The sequence below is a fragment of the Rhincodon typus genome, chromosome 22 (assembly GCF_021869965.1).
Source record: "Rhincodon typus isolate 14 chromosome 22, sRhiTyp1.1, whole genome shotgun sequence".
In the NCBI taxonomy this organism is placed as follows: Eukaryota; Metazoa; Chordata; class Chondrichthyes; order Orectolobiformes; family Rhincodontidae; genus Rhincodon; species Rhincodon typus.
Genome location: NC_063353.1, coordinates 35,405,522 through 35,428,678, shown reverse-complemented (window position 1 = coordinate 35,428,678; position 23,157 = coordinate 35,405,522). Strand labels below are relative to the sequence as shown.

Sequence of the window (23,157 nt, the reverse complement as noted above, 5' to 3'; positions counted from 1 at the left end):
GTGTAGAGCTGGATGAACACAGCAGGCCAAGCAGCATCAGAGGACCAGGAAAGCTGACGTTTCAGGTCTGGACCCTTCTTCAGAAACGAAGAAGAATCCATTTCTGAAGAAGGGTCCAGATCCGAAACGTCAGCTTTCCTGCTCCTCTGATGCTGCTTGGCCTGCTGTGTTCATCCAGCTCTACACCTTGTTATCTCTTATTACAGTTGTATTGAGTCACATCTGAAACACCTGTTGACCATTCTCTGGGTGGTGAACTTAATTCTTTGATTATATAGTCTGTCATTGTTATTTGAATCATTTTTGGCTTCTGCCAAAATGTCATTATGCCCACTCTTCCTTGTAATTCTTCTTTCTGAGTGATGCTTTGCCCCAAATCTGGCCATCTGTACATCTTTCCAAGTCTGACCATGTTTCATCTGCACTTAAACAGATTTTGTCCATAAATGTTAATAAGTTACCTAAACCTTTCTCAGTGTCTAATTGACAAACATCTGAAGATACTTTGCACCTCATCGTGCTTTTGTTAGAAGTGCCAGCACCAAGGCCATTTCTTGGTTTCTTTTTCCCTTGGATAAGGATGTAATTCATGTCAATATGATCAGTAGAAAACAGAAGTAGATAGAAGGTTCAGCCTCAGAGAACATGGGTGGGAAATGGTATATCAACACTTTACACTTTGCCTCAGTTATTCTTCTCTAAAGTAACTCCAAATACAATCCTCTGTATGAATTGTGTGGTGTTCACTTATTGGTTACAAAAGATCACGTAACTTTTGGGGAAGCTGCATTCAATACTTTTAGACACAACATCGTTTCATCGGAGGCCTCACTGATGATGTCACCTAGCATAGTGACGAAACGTCTGAACAAGAACAAGCCAGCTTGGCAAGCAAGTCACTTTTAGACACAAGCTGGTTGAGAAGTTGTCTAGCAATAGAATTTGCGATTTTTAAGTTGCAGTTTGTTGCAGATCCGAGAAGCGAGGCGGTTGAACTCAGACCTCTTGAAATCCTGCAAGAGAAGATATATATCTTCCTCAACAATGTGGGGAAATAAAAACTCAAGGAGTCTGAAAAGAAGTAGTCCTAACTCAAGCAAAGACCCATGTCCAACAGAGTAGTGACAGATTTGAGGATTTTCTATTGCCGTGCAATGGACAACATGATATCATCCCCAAAAACAAAAACAAGCCGCATGGTGGCTCGATGGTTAGCGCTGCTGCCTCACAGCACCAGAATCGTGGGTTCGATTCCAACCTCGACAGACTGTCTGTATTCTTCCCATATCGGTGTGGGTTTCCTCCAGGTGCTCTGGTTTCCTCCCACAGTCCAACGATGTGCAGAGTAGGTGGATTGGCCATAGGAAATGCAGGCTTATACAGTAGGGGTCAGGTCTGGGTAGGATGCTCTTTGGAGGGTCAGTGTGTACTTGATTGGCTGAATAGCCTGCTTCCACACTGCAGGGATTCTATAATTCTAACTGAAATATCTCATTCCACTCTTGTGATCTGGATTCCTAATCCTCAGAATGTTCTTTTTTGCTTCCATTTTCCACTCAAGAAATTCCTGCAGTGTTCTCTATCTCATCTGTCCCATTTGTGAATGAATATGCATGTGTTTGGGTTTCTAGGGATGTAGTTTAAATTTGCACAGTAATGGTTAATAAACAATTGGCAAAATGGATTATTATGAACAAACTTATCCTTTAACAAGCATTTTTGATTATTGATCTAATTTGGCAAGTTTCTTTTGTTTTAAATAGCAGACCAGTTCAGGCAACTTTACCATCTTGGTGACTCAGTTTGGTCATTTATATATTAGTGATGGCTCGTAATGTAGTGGAGCTGGATTCCAGAGCAGTGCACTCTTCCCATCTGGGTCATGGTGATCAATTAATCAATTAACAACCACCCCTTGTTTCTCTTCTAATCTTAATTACTTGTGATACAATCATTCAATTAGATTATGGCTGAATTGTACCCCTACCCATTTACATGTTTTCATTCCATCTCAATCCCCAAATATCTGTCAATCTTAGCTTTGAAAACACTGTTTTTGTGGTAAACCATATACAGACTATGGGGTAAAGCAATGACAATATTCCACGTGATCAACTTATGACTCCTCAGCTAACATTAACTCCTTTTTAAAATCGTTGATTATATTGCAAAAGCTTAATTTCAAACCCACAGCTCTTTTAGAAATAAGAAAACAAAACCAATAGAAAAGTGATGATTCTTGCATAGAAAATCACAGGAACAGCGAGATTAATCTGCAAAATAACTTGGTGCTGATTTTTTGCTTACAGCGTGTCCCAATCTGGTTAGTCAACACAGCAGCCTGGGTCCCTGTAAGGCACATATAATGGCCACTTCTAATTCAAAAGAACTGTTTACCCTAAGAAAACTGGAGTGTCTAAGGAGCTGTCCAAGGCCACTACAAATAGGAAATGAAAGGGGGGTCCACACAACCCTTCCTGAGAGTCTAATCCGTGTTACAATACCTTGATGAGAGCATAGAGGGTGCTTTATTCTCTACTTTACATTGTACCTGCTCTCAAGTGTTGGATAGGACCGTCTAGATAGGGCCAGTGCAACCACTAAATGCCTCTTTAGAGTGGAAAAATTTGGGACAGCAAATGAAAAAAACTGAACTGATCATGAAACGAGAAAAGTAAGCAACATGTTTCAGGAATGAGAATGAATGTTCTAATCTGCTGATAAATATCCACAAATCAATATACATATAGATAGCCATGCATTTCAATCTTTACCAAAATTTCATATTATGCACCACTTATGCCAGTTTTACAGACTTATACATTTATGTTATTGTATATTATTCTGTATCTAACCAGTATTGTACCTACCCTCCCTACCTCGAAATTTCCTCCAGCCCTAAAAATCCTGGAAATCCCCTGTGCACTTCCTGAGGCATAGTTATCCTCAGGTTAAACCACTAGTCATCTCTCTCCCTCTCTGACAGCGCAGCCCTTGGTCTGTTAGGACAATGGTGACTTTACTTTACCTGGGTCTCCAGTACAGCCCTCATTTTTCTGATCCCTCCATTCGCAGTTGTGACAGGTCTTCAGCTATCAAGGACCCAAACTCAGAAATCTCTGCCCCCTACCTCCCTTGACTTCTTCCATTTACGATGCATCCTTAAACTGACCTCTTTGACCAGGTTTTTCATCATTTATCTTTAATATCTCATGCAGCTAGATTTCAAATTTTGTTTGTGAAAACCATCTAGCCAGTAATGATGTAGCAGGATGAATAAAGAGAAAAGACAACTATTGAAGCTAAAAGAAGAAGGCACGCACTATAAAGTACATTGTCAAAGGAGAGAAGGTCAAAACGGATATAAAGCATTTAGGAAAGAGGAGGTCAAAAAAAAACTTTCGTAGCCTAAAGTGTGGTGAGAATTTGTAACTTGCTGCTATAGGAAGTGGTTGAGCCAATAATAAATATATTTCAAGGGAAGCTAAACAAGCAGATGAGGAAGAAGGAATTAAATAGGTGTGATGTTAGATTGAGACAAGAAAGGTAGAAGATGTTTGAGTGAACCATGGATGTCAGCAGTAATTGGTTTGTCCAAAATCTCTTTCCATGCCAAATATTGTCTGCATGTAATTTGGAAGATTCACCTGGCAAAAACAAACTCAGTATTTAGCAGGCTCACTCAGACTTTGGAAAGAGCATAAGAGTTCATTTCAGAACAGAGATCAGGCAGTGATACTTACATCACCTCTTTAGGAGTCTGAGACTTGGGCAACCTACCAGCATCACAAAGTAACTGGAAGCATTTCATTTTCGCTGTTGATTTGTAACAAGGACAACATTCCTAACTTAGAGTTTTTGCAAAGTGTTACACACACCAAGTGCATACTCATCATATCTCAGCATTGCTGTGTGAGTCACATGATTCACAGAATTCCCAGACACCAAAGCCTATACTGTACAACCTATACAGCAAACCACACCACAGGATATAATCAATATTTTGCATATTTGGCATGGAAAAAGGTTTTGGACAAACCAATTACTGCTGATGTTCATGGTTCACTCAAACATCTTCCACCTTTCTTCTCTCAACCTTACATCATAACTATTTAATTCCTTCTTCCTCATTTGCTGGTTTAGCTTGCCTTGAAGTATATTTATTATTGGCTCAGCCACTTCCTATAGCAGCAAGTTACAAATTCTCACCATTCTTTAGGCTATGAAAGTTTTTTTTGAACTCTTTCCTAAATACTTTATATCCGTTTTGTCCTTCTCTCCTTTGACAATGTACTTTATAGTGCAAGCCTTTTTCTTTAGCTTCAATAGTTGTCTTTCTCTTTATTCATCCTGCTACATCATTACTGGCTAGATGGTTTTCACAAACAAAATTTGATCAAGTCTTGTTCGCATAGACAAACTGCAAATACTGCACATGAAACTAGTGTTGGAGGGATGAATAGAGGCACTATATTTGTACTACCCTCACTTGAGTTGAAGTCCCTTGACTCTGTTTTCTGTAAATGTCGAAATTTTTTTTATTCATTCACGGGACGAGGGCGTCACTGGCCAGGCAGCATTTACTGCCCATCACTAATTGCCCAGAGGGCAGTTAAGAGTCAACCACATTGCTGTGGGTCTGGAGTCACATGTAGGCCAAACCAGGCAAGGATGACAGTTTCCTTCCCTAAAGGACATTAGTGAACCAGATGGGTTTTTCTGACAGTCTACAATGGATTCATGGTCATCATTAGACTGTTAATTCCAGATATTTACTGAATTCAAATTCCACCATCTGCCATGGCAAGATTCAAACCCAGGTCCCCAGAACATTATCTGGGTCTCTGAATTACTTGATGATAGAGATTTAACTTTGGACAATGCCAAATGGAGATGGCATCAACCTAGAAGAAACTAATTTCTTTTCTCTTAATGGTCATCCATTGAAGTGACACAAATCTATTAGGAAAGCAAAAAGAAACTACAAAATTATTTTCTTGAAGAACGCAAAAGGAAATAAAGTATTCTATCGGCACCAATTGTAGTTTTATTGGAAAGATGCAGGATGTGACAGTATCTTTTGATTGTGGTGTCTGATTTGCTTCTTTAATAACTGAATGGCAGTAGATGTTCAAATGAATATGCACATAGGAGGTACATTTACTATGTCATATGCAAAGAGTTTTATATAAAACTTGTGTATTTGACCAAGATGAACAGTATTAGCACCTTAAAAAATGCATTAACGGCAAATCTTGGCAGGGTCCAGTGAATGTCAAGGTGCTTTTAATTCCAAGATTTTTTGTCATGTTCCACATTTGTGGGCAGTCATCCTTCTTATGTGATAACTCTATGGTGGCCTTAACTCAAAATTCAATGTGCTGTCTTATCCAGACATCATTGATATTAAAGTTCAGGAAGCATGGTGGACTGAATTAGGCTGGAAAGTGAGACAGTGGAACATGCTGACCATTAGAATAGATTTTCCACATTAAGATCAGAAGCAGAAATAGGTGTGCAGAGCTGGGCTGCATCAGAGGACGGTCCTGGCTGGAGGCTGAGTTAATTGGACGGAGCCTAAATGTTTCTCAAAACCAATGCCTATTTTCCTTTGGAAAATGTACAACACTCATAAACCACATCTGGGCACCACAACTGTATCTGTTTCAGAGTGAAAGCCAAGAAAATATTTAATGCTTTATGGTAGGATACAGAGGCTGGTGGTTGAGGCTTGTCTTTTTGGACTAGAGGCCTGTGACCAGCACTAATCCACAGGGATCAGTACTGGGTCCATTTTTGTTTGTCATTTTATATAAATGATTTAGATGAGAATATAGGAGGCATGGTTAGTAAGTTTTCAGAGGACGTTAAAATTGGTGGTATATAGTGGACAGTGAAGGTTATCTATTAAGAGATATTGATCAATTAGATCAGTATGCGGAGGAGTGGCAGATGGAGTTTAATTTGGATAAATGTGAGGTATTGCATTTTGATAATACAAACAAGGGCAGGACTTATGCAATTAATGGTTGGGCCTGGGTAGTGTAGAACAGAAAGACTTGGGGTTCAGGTACATAATTCTTTGAAATTTGCATCACGGGTAGACCTCGTGGTTAAGAAGGTGTTTAGCATGCTTGTCTTCATTGTTCAGACCTTTGAATATAGGAATTGGGACGTCATGTTGAGGCTGTACAAGACATTGGTGAGGCCACTTCTGGAGTCGTGTGTGCAGTTCTGGCCGCCCTGTTATAGGAAGGATACTATTAAACTGGAGAGGGTTCAGAAAAGATTTACCAGGATGTGCCAGGAACGGAGGGTTTGAGATATTAAAAAAAGGAGACCGGAAACACTGGTACTTTTTCCACTGGAGCGTAGGAGGTTGAGAGTTGACCTTATTGAGGTTTATAAAATCATGAGGGGCATAAGGTAAAATGACCAGGGTCTTTTCCCTAGGCTAGGGAGTTCAAAACTAGGGGGCATATTTTTAAGGTGAGAGGGGAAAAATTTAAAAAAGGACACAAGGGACAATTTTTTTTTTAAAAAAAACACAGCGTGACTCATGTGTGGACTGAACTGCCAGAGAAAGCGGTGGATGTGGGTACAGTTACACAGTTTAAAAGCCATTTGGAAAAGTTCATGAATAGGAAAGGTTTGGAGGGATATTGGCCGAGCGCAGGCAGGTGGGACTAATTTAGTTTGGGAACATGGTCAGCGTGGAATGGTTAGACCAAAGGGTCTGTTTCGAGGATGTGTGACTCTGATTCTATAATGTCCTTCAATGTGTAATATTTTCCTATGAATAGTTACAGATCTGAAACATTCATTTTCATTCTTTGTCCATAGACGCTGTATGACCTGTACTTCCAGGATTTTCAGTGTCTAATTTTGCAAGGTCACTGCTACAATGCAACAGCCAATTTACATGTAGCAAGGTCCCACAAACAATATTAAGTTGAATGACCAGATAATCTGCTTTAAGCTTCAGCCAAGAAATAAATACTGGCTCAGGCACCAGGGAAATCTTCCCATCCTTCAAATCAATGACACAGTTCACCTGAGAAGACAGTCAGGTCCTCAGAAAGACAATACCCCAGACTGCAAAGCAATGATCTCAGTACAGCACTGGAGTGTCAGTCTGGATTTTGAATTCAATGCTCTTTTCTATCCAGAAAAAACACCAAAGAATTGCAGATGCTGGAAATCAGCATCCTCCCCCCAATCCTTCTCTAGCATATATACAAACTTTTCCAAGCTATAATCAGTTCTGTAGAAGGGTCACTGGACCCGAAACTTTAACTCTCCACAGATGCTGCCAGACCTGCTGAGTTTTTCCAGCAATTTCTGATTTTGTTCTATTCTATTTGAAGTACAAGACGACATTTTGAGGACAAAGCACAGTAATATCTGGAGTAGGGAAGGAATGGTGTAAAAACAGAATAGATTCTCAGTGCATGGGAGTTGCTTCTTACACATAGATTTACTGCAAACATTTTTTTAAAATTCCAGCTCCTTGACCTAATGGAGTATTTGGTTACTAGTCGTCATGTCCCTCAAGGATTAATATTTGACACCCTCACCTACGTGATGCCCCTGGGTGAACACCATCCAAAGCACAACATCAGTTTCCACACATTCAGCGACTACTGCCAGGTCCTGCTCACCATGCTCCACCTCATTCAACTGCCACCGCTACCTCTACATTTTCAGAATGCTGGTCTAACATTCAATACTAGAACAGCAGAAATTTCTCCCTATTAAAATACTGGCAAAACCACTAACTTCAATCCCAGCCAGAAACTCTGTTAAAGCTACAGTTTCCTTCCCTCCACCTAGCAACTGTCCAAGGTTGAACAAATATATTCTCAGCTTCGATGTTTATTTGACCCCAAGACCACATTGCCATATCATTACAGAGACCCATATTTCCTTCTTCATAATATTGCCTGACAGTTCATCTGCTGTCGAAACCCTCCTCGACGGCTTTATCTCTAGTGAGTGAACTATTTTAGAATGCTCATGGCTGGCTTCCATTCTTCTATAAATTTTTGAGGCCATTCAAAACTCTGCTGCCTATATAATTTGCAGTGAGGTTTGTTTGCCTTTCATCCCAGATCTACAGTGCTTAACCAGGAAGCAACACATGGATTTTAAAAGTGTCATTCCTAGAAACATAGGAAAAGGAGTAGGCTACTCAGCCACTGAATTCAATTCAATCATGGCTGACATCTATGTCGACATCCTTTAATGCTGTTAGTTTCAGAAATCTAGCTACTTCTATCTGGAACCTGCACAATGATTGAGCTTCCACAACTCTCTGGGGTAGCAGATCCAAATATTCACCATGCTCTGTGACGAAATTCCTCCTGATCCAACTCTCTGACCTACTCCTTATTCTGAGATTATGCCCCCTAGTTTTAGGATCAGCCAGGTGAAACATCTCAACTATATCCACCCAATGCAATATTTTGCAGTTTCAATGAGGTCACCCCTCATTCTTCAAAACTCATAGAAACATAGAAAATAGGAGCAGGAGAAGGCCATTCGGCCCTTTGAATCTCATCTGTATGATCAATGCTGATCATCCAACTCAGTACCCTGTTACCGCTTTCTCGTCACACTCTTTAATCTCTAAGAACTATACCTAACTCCTTCTTGAAAACATTCAATGTTTTAGTCTCAATCGCTTTCTGTAGCGGAGAATTCCACAGGCTCATTGTTCTCTAGGTGGAAAAATTTCTTCTCATCTCTGTCCTAAATGGCCTACTCTGTATTTTTAAACTGCAACCCTGGCTCTGGACTCCCTGGTCATTTGGAACATCCATCCTGCATTTACCCTCTACAGTCTTGTTAAAATTTAATAGTTTCCACGAGATCCCCCCCCCATATACTTCTAACTGATCCAATCTCTCTCCATAAGTCAGTCCTGCCTTCCCAAGAATCAGTCTGATAAACCTTAAATGCACTTTCTCCACAGCCAAAACATCCTTTCTCAGATAAGGAGACCAAAACTGCACACAGTACTCCAGGTGTGGCTTTACCAAAGCCCTGTACAATTGCTGCAATAGTCTAGGGAATATTGACCCACTCTCCTTGTTCTTTCCTCATAAGAAAACCCTGCCAAGCTAGTGATTAATCTGGTGAACATCCACTGTACTTCTCCTATGGCAAGCGTATTCTTCCCTAGAAAAGGGACCAAATCAGTACACAACACTCCAAGTCAGGATTCAAAATATTTTTCTCTGTGGAGGCTCCTCTTAAGATTTTTGAGGGCAAGTTTTTGATTTTCAGTGGTTAGTTTTTTACCCTAATTCCACTCTTAGGTGATGCAGTGATGTCATAACAGTGCCTTCTGGATATGCTGACAGAGGCAAGCATAATTAAAATAATTCATTACTATCCTCAAGCATCAAGTTTCCATTAAAAACTTAAAGCCACAACACAAAAGACACATTAATTTCATAGATGCCACAGCATTTAAATTGGTACAAAATAACAGGCAGAAGTTAGAAATTCTTTTTCAAAAATAACTGTCACTTCTTTACTGAAAAAGCTGTCATTTTGAACACACCTTTCACAGAGTGATGCGGTTACAGCTAATGAGTTTCCTTCCCACATGTACAAAGCTGAAACATATTAAACAGGCAGTTACAACTCTATAGAATACATATCAGATCTCAATTGCAGATTTAAATTTAACAATTGACAGTGTTCATTACATTAGAATGCACTATATTTCTTCCGCCACAGTCAATATAGTACTACCTAAACATACACTGCCTTAAACTGGGGATTCCACATTCATTTGCAAAGAATTCATTATTTTGTTGATTTGAAGTTTCCTTGGATTTCAGTTAGCTGCATATTCTTTTGTTGACTGGTGTAAAACTACTCTTACCCCTTTGCTGCCTCCTTCTCTCAACCTCCTTCTCCACACTTATCTCCTTGAAGCCTCCTTCTCCAATCCCTCGAAGCCTCCTTCTCCAATCCCAACCCTGCCCTCCTCTGCCAGAACATCCCAACCTGAAATCCAGCAGATAGAACTCCCACATCCAGCAAAAGGCCCTGCATTCCAGCTAACGATAGCTCTAGGCAGACACCTCTCCTCCTGGTTCTCAGCTCCCCTGGTCTTGGACCTTGTTCCACTCTACTAGATCATGGTTTCCAGCAAAAGGGACTCACTAATTACCGTATCAAATGCAAGCATGGAAGAAATCCAAGCTGTGATTAGTGGGGCAATTTCTCACAATTTCTGCACGTTCTGTAGTCGGAGTCAACCTTTCTCTAATTGCTCAGGCCCATGAGTGACTTTTTCAGGGTAATTTGGGGATTCAGGAGCAAATCTGCCCACTGTCTCAATGTGTTCTAAGTGTTGATCCAGGTGAAGTCTCGCTAAGCTCTATAAAACTTCAGTTAAGGCATCTTTACTCCTGCACTCAAAACCCCTGCAATGAAGGCCAACACATGATTTGCCTTTTTCATTGCTCGCTGCACCTACATCCTAATTTTAAAATGACTCATGAACAGGATGAGGCCATTGAGTCTATTCTGCCACTTAATTAATCAAAATTAACCTGCATCTCAACTCCATCTGGAAATTAGGCCAGACATCACACTGTCTAAAAAGGAAAGCATTTTAACATTTCATACATGCAACAATGGCAGCTCTGCTGTCCTGCTTGTTTATACCTGTTGTGTTAAAATTTGCAAGATTCAACAGTAACAAGAAGAATGTACCTCAAAAAAAAAACACTTGTTCAGCAGTAAAGTGTTTCGGGTCATAGCAAAGTCAGGAATGGTACAATATCAATACAAGGTTTTAGTTTGAAGAAGCATGTTGAGCAGCAAGTTTTCATACTGCAGGATATCACATGTGATAAGGAAAACAAAAAAATCTGTTTGTTAAGTGAAGGATTAAATAGTACCCAGGACACCAGCAAAAACGCTTACTTTTTCTTTCAAATAGCGCCAGTGGATCTTTTACATCAACCAGAGGGGGCAAATTGGGTCTCAGTATAACACCTTGTCCCGCGCTAGACTCTGTGTCGTGGCACTTGAAGTTACAACAATCGGACTAAGAAGTAGGCATGCTACCCACTGAGCAAACACCTGGTATCAAGGTTTGAAGCTTCATCTCCACAGCTTATTAGTATTCAGAAGCTCACTGTCCTCTGATCAGCAAATCTTTTGAAAGCGCGTGAATGGTTTGGGATAATAAAAAGGTACCTTGAGGCAAATTCAAGTGGTTGGATAATGAAATAATGTTGAGACATACAATGAGAAGGGGCTGTGTTTAAAGAATGCCCCCCCCACCACATAAACAACCCCCTTCTACACCACACCACCCCCCACCTCAAAAAAGAGAAATAGCCTGACTACATTTCCTTTGCCATTGATCTTTTACTCCATTTACTGGGAACCAGCAGGGATGCTTTCATTTCCAAATGAGGAGAATTAGGCACCATCCATGCACACTTTCATCTCACAAGCAATCAGTGGTGCTAAATCAGGAGCCTTCTCTGTTTTCTATTCTCAGCACATCGCTGCTCTGTGCAATTGGCATGCAATTTTCACAGTGCAATAGCATGGTTCACTGTCTGCACCTTCTTTGTTCACTGTCAAGCCTGAATCAACAAGGGGGATTAGCAGCAGGATCATTGTGTGTTCTGCTGGGAATGGGGGCTCTGTACTGTTGTAGAGTCTTGAGGGGTGGCATGAATCAGAATCAGTTATTAAAACAAAGTTATTCAACCTCCAAGAATTGAACACAGTTGACTGGCACGTTCGAAGGCAAGGCAAATGCTGTCCTTTCACTCAGATACAAATCTGGCTGAGATCAAGGTGGTTGTGTCACCCACCACAGACAAATAGCTCATCAGCATTGACATGAAATTCACACAGAGAGGATTGCCAGCTTTTACAGGGTCTGCCAAACTTGAGGTTTTCTGATCTCCCATTCTCTTCCTCCCTGACCTGAACCTCTCCAGATCCAAACTATGTGCTCGAGTTGAACCAGAGCTTGTCAGTCTGTTCACCAGAACCAGTCACCATCAGAAGAGGAGCCAGGATATAGTGGAAAGAACGTAATGAAGGATGGAAGAAGCTAGATCTGAGAGTTCATTCATTCACTGAATCACCTACCTGGATTACAAATCACACCCTAACACCCAGATATACCCTCTCAATGATCTGCACAGTTTTGTCCTGTTTGATCAGAAAGGGTTGTACCCAGTGTACACTGGATCCTAATCCTCAGACAGTGAACAGCCAAAGAACAAAGATACAGATAAGCTGTCTTAACTCCAGACAGCATCAACAGTAAAAAGGATGCACTGATCAGAAGACATTTATGTTCAGCACCAGGCCTGACATGGGGCTTGGTGAATATCAGAGTCAATATCCAGTTCAAAAAGGAGCTATGAAGAGTGATACATGTTCTCGTTTTGTTTAGACAGGGAGAAGAGCACACTGTTATTTTCAGCATGCTGATTCAACCTGCAAACATTACAAGAAGGGTTGACATCACCTAGAATGGACATCTGCAAAATAATAGATGCAATTTAAAGGATCCAATGAATTTACACAGCAGACATTTGGGTCAACATCTGAGCTTCCAATCAAATGTGACGTATCATTCTCCCGGTTCCTTTGCACTGTTATAATGGGATCAAGAGTTTGAAACAGTAGGGGCAGGGCGCTGTTAGATTTCACATGTGCAAGGTGGAGCTTTTAGATGTTTGAGTACGTGCGAGCGTCTGTGCGTTTTCCCAAATAGAAGCCTTTGAGTATTTTTCAGTATTGTTCAGCCTGAGTGAACATGTGCGAGGGGATGGATTGACCAATTGATTTGGGCACTGATGGGCTATGTTTCTTTGGATTACTCACGTGGCTGTCTTTTAACAGTGCAGTTCAACATCAGTGACAGTGTAATCATTACGTGCCTTCTGGAACAAATAGCTGTCAACACAGTTAGAATAAGTAGCTCCAACTTGTTTCCTGTATTTCACAGAATCCCCACAGTATGGAAAGAGGCCATTCAGCCCATCATGTCTGCACCAACCCTCTGAAGAGCATCCCACCCAGAAACTCTACCTTTCCTGTAACAACACATTTAACATGGTTAACCCACCTAGTCTGCACATTCCTGGACACTGCAGACAATTCACTATGGCCAATCCACCTAACCTGCACATCTTTGGACTGTGGGAGAAAACTAGAGGCACCTGGAGGAAATCCACGCAGACACGGAGAGAACGTGCAAACTCCACACAGTCACCCAAGGCTGGAATCGAATCCAGGTCCTTGGTGCTGTGAGGGAGCCGTACTAACCACTGTGCCAATGTGCTGCCCTGTTTTTGATCCAACTCTATTCTCAGTTTCACTCTTACTTGTCTTCCCACCCCATCTCACCCAGAGGGAGACCCCATTCCTCCTCCCATCCTATCTCAGAGAAGGAGGTGCTGTCCACCACCCTGCCTCACAGATTTAACAAATGATCCACAGAGAATCAACACAGCTCAGTGAGCCACCACTCCTGCCATCGGTTCTAACAAGATAAATGCAATCCGTTATAAAACAGAGCAAACCAATATCACTTGCACATACAACAAAAACCCAACTAGTCCAGCTTCAATTCTGGACCATGAAGGGAAGATGGAAGACTAGGCCTATAGTAGTCATGTAGTAGCCTGTAGCAAGAGCCATAAATAGTGGAAGGGTAGGGGGCCAAGATTTTCTCTCAGCAGAAATTAAACTTGGAATTGTAGCACATATTACTGAAGATAACCCTCAAAATCATCAGCTTGGGGCTTTCAGTCCTCTCTCAGAGATACTCTAGATGTTCATGGGAGCCACTTGGGGCATAGTTCACTTTTCTCTGCAACCATTAGGAGACATGCTAATCCATTAGCTAAGTGGGCAATGTAGACAAAGTGGTGAGAAGATAATGGTGCCCATTTACAACAGTTTTGGCAGAACAGCTACATTTAAAGAAACAGGATAGTTGGCACTGAAGACCCTGCAGCTTCTGGATATGGAACACAAAGGAAACCATTAAGCAGCTTGAGGCATTTCTTTCATTCAATTAGATCATAGCTAAACTGTATCAACTCCAAATAACCGTCCTGGTACTATATCTTTCAATGTCTTCACATTAAAAAAAGTCAACCTCAGTTTTAAAATAGAAGCCTAATCTATACAACTCATCCTTAATACAACCCTTTTTAGCCCCCATCATTCCTGTGAGCCATACTCTGCCCTCTCCAAGGCTCATACTCTCGATGATGTATAATGCCCAAATGCATTGCAATATTCTAATAGATGCTAATCAGAGCTTCATATGGTTAACATAACTTCCATGCTTTTGTATTCCATCCTGTTTGAAGAATGACGTTCAACAGGTGCCCAGTTTCAGATTGTTCCACAAGTGCCCGTCAATAACTCCAGGCATCCAGAGACACGCAGTTATTAAACCCCACGCACATTCAAATTACGAGTGTATTCTCTTCCTGCTTCCCTCAACTCCCATTTCATGATAAATTGGGATTTATTTTTTGAATTTTGGTGAAAAAAGGTGAAAAAGTAACTTTCTTCTCCTGTAATCTTTGTTTCTCTGTGTTCCTCCCCACACGCTAACAGTCGTAGAGAAAGATTATGCCACAGAAATCCAGTGTCTTTCTCATCATAAAAGTGGGGGTGGGTTGGGACATTTGACGCACATAATCTAAAAGAAATAAACAAACAATGCTGTGAAGCCTTGGGAATAAACACAGGTCTGAAGGGGAGACAACATACAATTAAACACAGACACCAGCTAGTTACAATGTAGACAGGAGAGTGGATTTACTTATGAATTTGAAAGAACGGAAAGAATTCCACATCTCATCCATGATCTCAGAAATTCCTAAAGTGCCTTGCAGTCAATTACATGCATTTGATGTTGCAATGTCGAAAATAACACGGGCAAGTTGTGCCCGAGATTCCACAAACAAGGTGCTTATTTGGGACATTGCAAAGAGGTCAAGGGCAGTAACTAGTGTGTGGTATCAGGGCATTGGTCACACTAAGCTGTGGAGCCTGTGACCATGCAGTGCAAAAAGATCACAAAGTAAAGGCAAAAAGAAAGTGCTTCCAAAACTTATTTCACTTACGTTAAGTTGTTTATTTTGAAAAGTATTGGCTATTAGCTGTTAATATATAGCATACTTACCTGAAGACCTTCCCTAAACAGTAAAGGGGGGCCAAATAAATATATTAAAGCCAACTAGAAGAGTATTGTGGCATAGTGATAACATCCGTGCCCTGGGGCCAGAAGGTCAAGAATCAGTCCATTATTTTGTTCTTAAGATGCACCAATCACTGGCAAGATTGGCATTTTCTTTCCATCTCTGATTGTCTAGAGATAGTGTTGGTGATCTGCTGCAGTCCTCAGTGAGGATAAATTGGCAGTATAACAACTTCCTTTCCTTTCCACACCACCCTCCATTTTTGTAAATAGGATTTTGGTTCTTCCTGTTCAACCAGAAAACGATTGACTGCACTGGAACTAATTCTCCCAAGTTGCTATTAGTTTTGTAACTCTACATGCAAACTCCATGACAACCCAGTTGGCCAATGGAAGCCAACAGCCAGCGAAAAGCTGGTCCTGTGACATGACAGACAGTACTAAATGCACTATCCTGACATTCAGAAGCCAATTTCTAGCAATTCAAAGAAGTTTGTTTCAATGAGTTTTTTTTAGCATATAATGTAAGTAACACAGAATTACAATTTAAATTGCATTGATGTTTTCTGGATGTGTATGCAAATTATCTGCTGTATTTCTGATATTACAACTTTACGCTCACTTCAAAAGTGCTTCAATGGTTGCTAAGTGCTTTGGGATATATGCAGTTGTGAAAGGTGCTATATAAATGAAGGTTTTTTTGCCACTTAGGAGCCTTTTAGGCACATCTAATGTATCCTAAGGCATTTTACAAAAAAGAATTATTTACAAATATAATTACAGCATTATCCTACAAACTACAAGGAGAAGAGTGAGCAGGTTCTTTGCCAAAGTACTAAGGGGATTCCCAGCTTGTCCTCAAAGTAGCATCACAAGATCCTTATAATAACTAATAGACAATAGCTTAACAGCTTGTGAATTACTGCTTTTCCAATAGTGTATGTATAATATAGTGTACAATATAATGTATGTAACTGTAGGTACCAGTAATGAGCAATGTGGGTGACCAGAGTACCGTGGTCAAGAGAAAAAGAGTGATCTGTGGCTGAAGGTATCTTCTGCTTCCCCTGCACATCTAATAAAGTAGAGTGCTATATCCACAGATCCCAGGGCCACACACCACTGCACTGCCCCACAGTACCTTATACTTACAGCATGCTGGTCGAAGAGCTTTCTCCTGACACAATCCAAACGTTAAAGAGCATAAGCTCTGAATGCTGAGTTACTCAGTTCAGTCGACTTTATCTGATTTTTTACATGCGGTTACAAATCCCTTCAACACATTGTGCTTCAGAAAATTATTAACAACCACATAATTTTGCCTTTGGTTATTCTAGTCTACATTTGGCTGGCTCCCCATCCTCTAAATGATCCACTGCAGCCTCAGTCATTGACTATATCCGCACCAATGAGATTATTCCCCACCATTGAGATGGTCTCCTTTACCATCAACTATCATCCCGCCGGTCTCAGCCTTTGCCAGATCATTTCTTAACACATATAGCACAATTTAAGAACCAAAATCTATTCTTCCCTTTTCATTTGCTTTCAGGAAGGAACATTCCTTGTGGGGTGCTTTTGTTCATCCTTGTAAAAGTCCAGATTCTGTGGTAGTAGCTGGAGCACTTGTACACCAATGACCCGAGCCCCAAAACTCGAATGTGAAGCAGCCTTTCTTCCAATCCAGTACACCTTGCTCACTGTACAAGCTATGATCTTGTCCACTTTAGGAGACTAAACTGATATTTTTACTCTGTCAAACATATTAAAGACCCTGCAAAACATATGCAAGTTGTTAGGAACATGTCAAGAATGTTTTATTTTCTTACAAGCCCAAAGTTCTGTGACCCCACTCTGCTGAAGCATGGGAAGCCAGCCAAAGGTAGACCAGAATAACCAAAGGCAAAATTCTACAGTTGTTGATAATTTTCTGAAGCACAGTGTATCGAAGGATTTGTAGCTGCGTGTAATAATCATCAGGTAAAATGGACTGAACTGAATAATTCAGCTCAGTTAATCTGTGGGGAAGATATCCCAGTCCCACTGCTGACTCAGTGTCCTAGGCTCAGCAATCCTAAACTGCTTCAATGACTTCCCATCCATTTCATGGTCAGAAGTTGGACATTTGCAGATGATTGCACAATGTTCAGTACAATTTACAACACCTCAGATACTGAAACTGTCCACAGCCAAATGCAGCAAGACCTAGACTGTACTCAGACTTGGGAAATTTGGATAAGTGGCAAGTAATATTTGTGCCACAGCTGCCGGATAACAACCATCTCTAACACAAGAGAGTCTAACTAACTTTCCCTCCATTATCGATGGCCTTACTGTTTTGTGTTACCATTAACCAGAGAGACTAAACCAGACCAGCCATATAAACACTGTGGCTGCAACAGCAGATCAGAGATGGAGAATTTCACTCATCTACTGACTCCCCAGTGCCTGTACACCATCTCAGTGTGATAGAATACTCTCCACTTGTCCGTATGGGTGCAGTTCTGACAATATTCGTGATGCTCAGAACCGAGGACAACGTAATCTGTTTGATTGGTAGTACATGTACAGTCTTAAATATTCACAACCTTCATCACTGACGCACAGCAGCCTCTTAAAAGAAGAGCTGCAGCAACTAACCAAGGCTCCTTTGTCAGCACCTTCCAAATCAGTGACCTTCTCCTTCTAGAACATCAAGGGCAGCCAAAAACATGAACACCGCCACCAGCAGGTTCCTCTCCAAGATGCACACAGAACTAACTTACAAATACATTACTGTTCATTTACTGTAACTGGGTCAAAATCCTGGAACTTCCTAATGGCACTCTGGTGGACTGCAGCAGTCAAGGTGCAGTGCCCCACCTTCTCACCACATTCTGGAGGGTAGCTGGGCTGGGTAATAAATATTTGTTGAGCCACTGGTGCCCACAACGCATGAAATAATAAATTTTAAACATGGGCAAACATTTGCCTGGTTCTGATTGGAAGCCAACACCCTCTAAATGGTGATGAAATGTGACAGTCCAGACGTGTTAACTATGTTTTTCTCTCTGCACATGCTGACTTGCTGAGTATTTCCAACATTTTGCATTTGTTTCATATTTCCAGCAACTGCAGCACTCCGCTTTAGTCTAAAGTGGGATGGGCCCAATGTCAGGAGCAAGCCCGCGCATCTCATGGAATCAAACGGCTCCTCTCAGGTAAACAGTTAATAACATTTATTATATTGTTGTTTGTGAATTCTTGCAGTGTGCAACTTGGCCTACAACAGCGACGAGACTGCAGAAAGTACTTCACTGGATTGGCTATAACGCATGGTCGGCGGTATGTAAATACAAGTATTCTTTAATCCGGGAGAGATGAAAAGGTCAACAGATGGATGTTTGATATTTACTCAACGTAAATAGTCACAAGAGCTCGTCACTTTAGTGTCAGGTGTTGAATCTGGGATTCAGATACCAAGGTGTCTAGTAGAAGCTGCAATCATTTTGGTAAACATTGTTTTCGTGGGACGTTGGGTTTTTTGATGCAATGAACTGGTGACGGAACGATTTGGAGGTTTGGCTGAGGATCGGTCTTCATTCAATTCGAAAAGAGTGTTTTCAAAGAAGTCTGTAATTTTACAATGTCTGGGGGAGGAGTAATGGGAAATCCCAGAAAGCTGCCAACAGTCCGCACGCGAGTTACGAAACATAGGGGACCTCCGGGTTTTTTTAAAAAAAATTTCCTTGAATACTGGTGCGTTGAAATCCCCGGGTGGTTGGCCTGACAATGTTTATAATGAAATGGAGGGGATCAGAAACACGAAATGCCTGTAGTGCTCCAGCTAGTCTCTAGCTGAACATGCCTGGACTACGGAGGAGGACAGGTTGCCTAGCTGCAAGTTTGCAGCCGTTTAGGAGAAAAAAATGAACACAGAGACTGAGGAGGCAGAAAACCAGAGATAAATCAAGACGAGTTTAAACGTGAAATAGTGGACAGGAGTCACTTACCCAGAACAGCATGTTAAACAAAAAGAGTAAATATTTAACCACGGGGTTGACGAAGGTGAAATCTTCTCCCTGCGTCCGCGTTCGAGCCATGGCCAGTTAGGACCCCCCTGGATTAAAGGTGCAATTGTTCACAAACTGAATCGGAAAAGATCCCGCAGCAGAAATTAAACTGGATTAAAGCAGCATCTTCCGATTGCACTGACTGTCCGACAGGCTCAAGATCAAATTCACTGGCGCTACTCAGCGGTGATGTTTTTTTTTCACTTTCACAAAGGCGCAGGGTAAAATCCCTCGTAAGTGGCGTATCCGCCTTCCCCTGAACTGGTGGGCCGGCACTGTGAAACAACCGAACCTGAACAGAGCCGCAAGGGATCCAACCTCCTCCCTCACCACCACCACCACCACCCCCGATCCGCCTTCTGCTCTATCCTATTGGATCGGCCTCGCCAATCCATGCTTCCCATTAGCTCGTTGAACATGCCCATCACAGCGCGTAACAATAGGCGGGTATTCAGCCAGCAGGTTCGCGGCTGCTTTTCACCTGTTTCACCACCACAGCGTGACCTCATTCAGATAGTTTCAGGTAGGGAAGGTAGGCCACTGAGAAGAGGAAGTTACATTTAGGGGAAACTTCAAGACGGGAATGGGAAGGAGAGAATTTCAACGAGAGAGGAAGAAATTTGAAGAGTAGAACTAGGATGAATCGGGTAGGGATATGGGGGGCGAGGGTATAGTAAATATAAGATGGAAATGGTGGAAGAGGAAATTAAAGTGAGAATCTGAAGGGGTTAGAGTAAAATAACCTGGAAGGGTTTCCAATTCCACCTGTATCAAGGTGATCGTTTTACACAGTGAGAGAGTGCCAAAAACAAAAATCTCTGTCAGAACTGAAACGTACACAATAGCAATTTCAGCCGAACTGACCCATTTGGAAATTGATACAATTGTATATCTGGTCCAATGTTACTCTCTGTTAATCATGGATAGTAGGAACTGCAGATGTTGGAGAATCCGAGACAACAAGGTGCAGGGTTGGATGAACACAGCAGGCCAAGCAGCATCATAGCAGCAGAAAGGCTGACGTTTCGGGCCTAGACCCTTCATCAGAAAAGGGGGAGGGGGTTCTGAAATAAATAGGGAGAGAGTGGGAGGCGGATAGAAGATGGATAGGTGGAGAGGAAACAAACAGGTCGAAGAGGCGGGGATGGAGCCAGTAAAGGTGAGTGTAGGTGGGGAGTTAGGGAGGGGACAGTCAAGGGGGCGGGATGAGGTTGGTCGGTAGGAGATGGGGGTGCGGCTTGAGGTGGGAGGAGGGGATAGGTGGGAGGAAGAACAGGTTAGGGAGGCGGGGACAAGCTGGACTGGTTTTGGGATGCGGTAGGGGGAGGGGAGATTTTGAAGCTTGTGAAATCCACATTGATACCATTGGGCTGCAGGGTTCCCAAGCGGAATATGAGTTGCTGTTCCTGCAACTTTCGGGTGGCATCGTTGTGGCACTGTAGGAGGCCCAGGATGGACATGTCGTCTGAGGAATGGGAGGGGGAGTTGAAATGGTTTGCGACTGGGAGGTGCAGTTGTTTATTGCGAACCGAGCGGAGGTGTTCTGCAAAGCGGTCCCCGAGCCTCCGCTAGAACGCCCTCAACCGTGTCTCCCACATCTCCCGCAACTCATCCCTCACACCCCGTCCACGCAATAAGAGCCAAAAAAGAATCCCCCTCGTCCTCACGTACCACCCCACCAACCTCCGGATCCAACGCATCATCCTCCGACACTTCCGCCATCTGCAATCCGACCCTACCACCAAAGACATCTTTCCCTCCCCACCCTTATCTGCTTTCCGGAGGGACCACTCTCTCCGTGACTCCCTTATCCGCTCCACACTCCCCCAGCACTTTTCCCTGCAACCGCAGGAAGTGCTACACCTGCCCCCATACCGCCTCCCTCACCCCCATCCCAGGCCCCAAGAAGACTTTCCACATCAAGCAGATGCTCACCTGCACATCTGCCAATGTGGTATACTGCATCCGCTGTACCCGGTGTGGCTTCCTCTACATCGGGGAAACCAAGCGGAGGCTCGGGCACTGCTTTGCAGAACACCTACGCTCGGTTCGCAATAAACAACTGCACCTCCCAGTCGCAAACCATTTCAACTCCCCCTCCCATTCCTCAGATGACATGTCCATCCTGGGCCTCCTGCAGTGCCACAACGATGCCACCCGAAGGTTGCAGGAACAGCAACTCATATTCCGCTTGGGAACCCTGCAGCCCAATGGTATCAATGTGGATTTCACAAGCTTCAAAATCTCCCCTCCCCCTACCGCATCCCAAAACCAGTCCAGCTTGTCCCCGCCTCCCTAACCTGTTCTTCCTCCCACCTATCCCCTCCTACTAACCTCATCCTGCCCCCTTGACCTGTCTGTCCTCCCTGGACTGACCTATCCTCTCCCTAACTCCCCACCTACACTCACCTTTACTGGCTCCATCCCCGCCTCTTCGACCTGTTTGTTTCCTCTCCTCTAACCATCTTCTATCCGCCTCCCACACACTCCCTATTTATTTCAGAACCCCCTCCCCCTCCCCCTTTTCTGATGAAGGGTCTCGGCCCGAAACGTCAGCCTTTCTGCTCCTATGATGCTGCTTGGCCTGCTGTGTTCATCCAGCCCTGCACCTTGTTGTCTCTTTTAATCATGCTGGGGGTGTAAAATTTGCATTGCGCCTGATCTTTTTGGTGAAGGGTGGAGCTTTCTTTCCAGTGAGCTAAATTAATAATTACTCCTGTGAATAATAGAAATATACATTGATCATGGTTTAGAGATGGTGCTGTTGTAACTCCAACCCCCTCAAAATGTTGCGGCTACGTGTGTGTCACGATGGTCAGAAGGTTGGTGATAATACATTTACACATTTTATGATAAATTGAATGGATCACTATTGAGCTCCTGGTATTTGCTGTACCTAATAAGGGCTCAAAACCTTGAGTGCAATGTAAGCTGTTTGATAAATCAGTTTCTCAACTTATTCCTGGAGGTTTCATCGTGTAACCTCCCGTCTTCAAATACCAGCACAGTCAAACTAAAGTTCTCCTTCTCCAATATTTTCACAATTAATCAACATTAGACACTATTTTTGAAAGCTGCTCCGATTTTACTCCCAGTGGCTTGTAGAACTGTCCAGGCAATTAACCTTTCTTTCTAGGTGATTAGCAATGCATCTGGTGAGCAGTTTATGAACATTTGGTGGTTGGAAGGAGACAAAGCTGACATTTCTGGGTCCAAATTAGTTTGAAGGTAAACACGTTTGGTAATGAAATACTTGAATCAAGTCACACCTTTTAATCCTTAAATCAGAGAGGATTGCAGTACTCCAGGTCACTCAGCAGTTTAATGAACCTGTCCAGACATGTATTTACATGCTTCTGGAGTATGAGAGACCCAGACTTCCTGACTCAGAAGTAGGGACATTACTGCTTCACCACAAGCACCCCTCTGAACCTTGTCTGTTAGTGTCAGGCTGTCACTAGGAGCAAGCCAATAGCCTAACATAGGCAATCTGCCAAACAGAAAAAAAATTTGAAGTGCCATGTGTCCTCTTAATCTGTAGTTTTAGTTGGTCAAATTTGAGCACGTCATCTGAAGGATCACTTGAGGTTCTGTCAGCCTTGGTTGATCACTCCCACCTCCCAGACATTGTGGATACAATGCATCAAAGGAAATTAGAGGAAAGAAATCAATTCAGAACTAAGCATTATCAGTCATAAGGAAATTGAACATCAAGAAACTGAGATCCTTTCCCAATGCTCTGTATTTGCTTTGTAGTCCCACTGCAAATGATACTATTTATGCATTGGTTTTGGACAATACAGTTGAGTATAAATTTATAAATAATACTCACAATGGGCATTCTCCTAAAATACCATGATGTTGTATATGATCCCCTACTGGGAA

At 42.3% G+C, this 23,157-nt stretch overlaps 1 protein-coding gene across 3 annotated transcripts in view; it reads right to left on the bottom strand.

The window, feature by feature from the left end:
• Positions 1-19,575, bottom strand: part of tspan33a (tetraspanin 33a) — a 42,663-nt gene extending 23,088 nt beyond the window's left edge. For all 3 annotated transcript variants that reach the window (XM_020530560.2, XM_048610103.1, XM_048610102.1), the window contains exon 1: positions 19,213-19,575. In XM_020530560.2, the coding sequence (XP_020386149.1) occupies positions 19,213-19,302 (90 nt within the window). In that variant the 5' untranslated portion in view covers positions 19,303-19,575. The remainder of the gene's footprint in view (positions 1-19,212) is intronic.
• Positions 19,576-23,157: the final 3,582 nt, after the last annotated feature.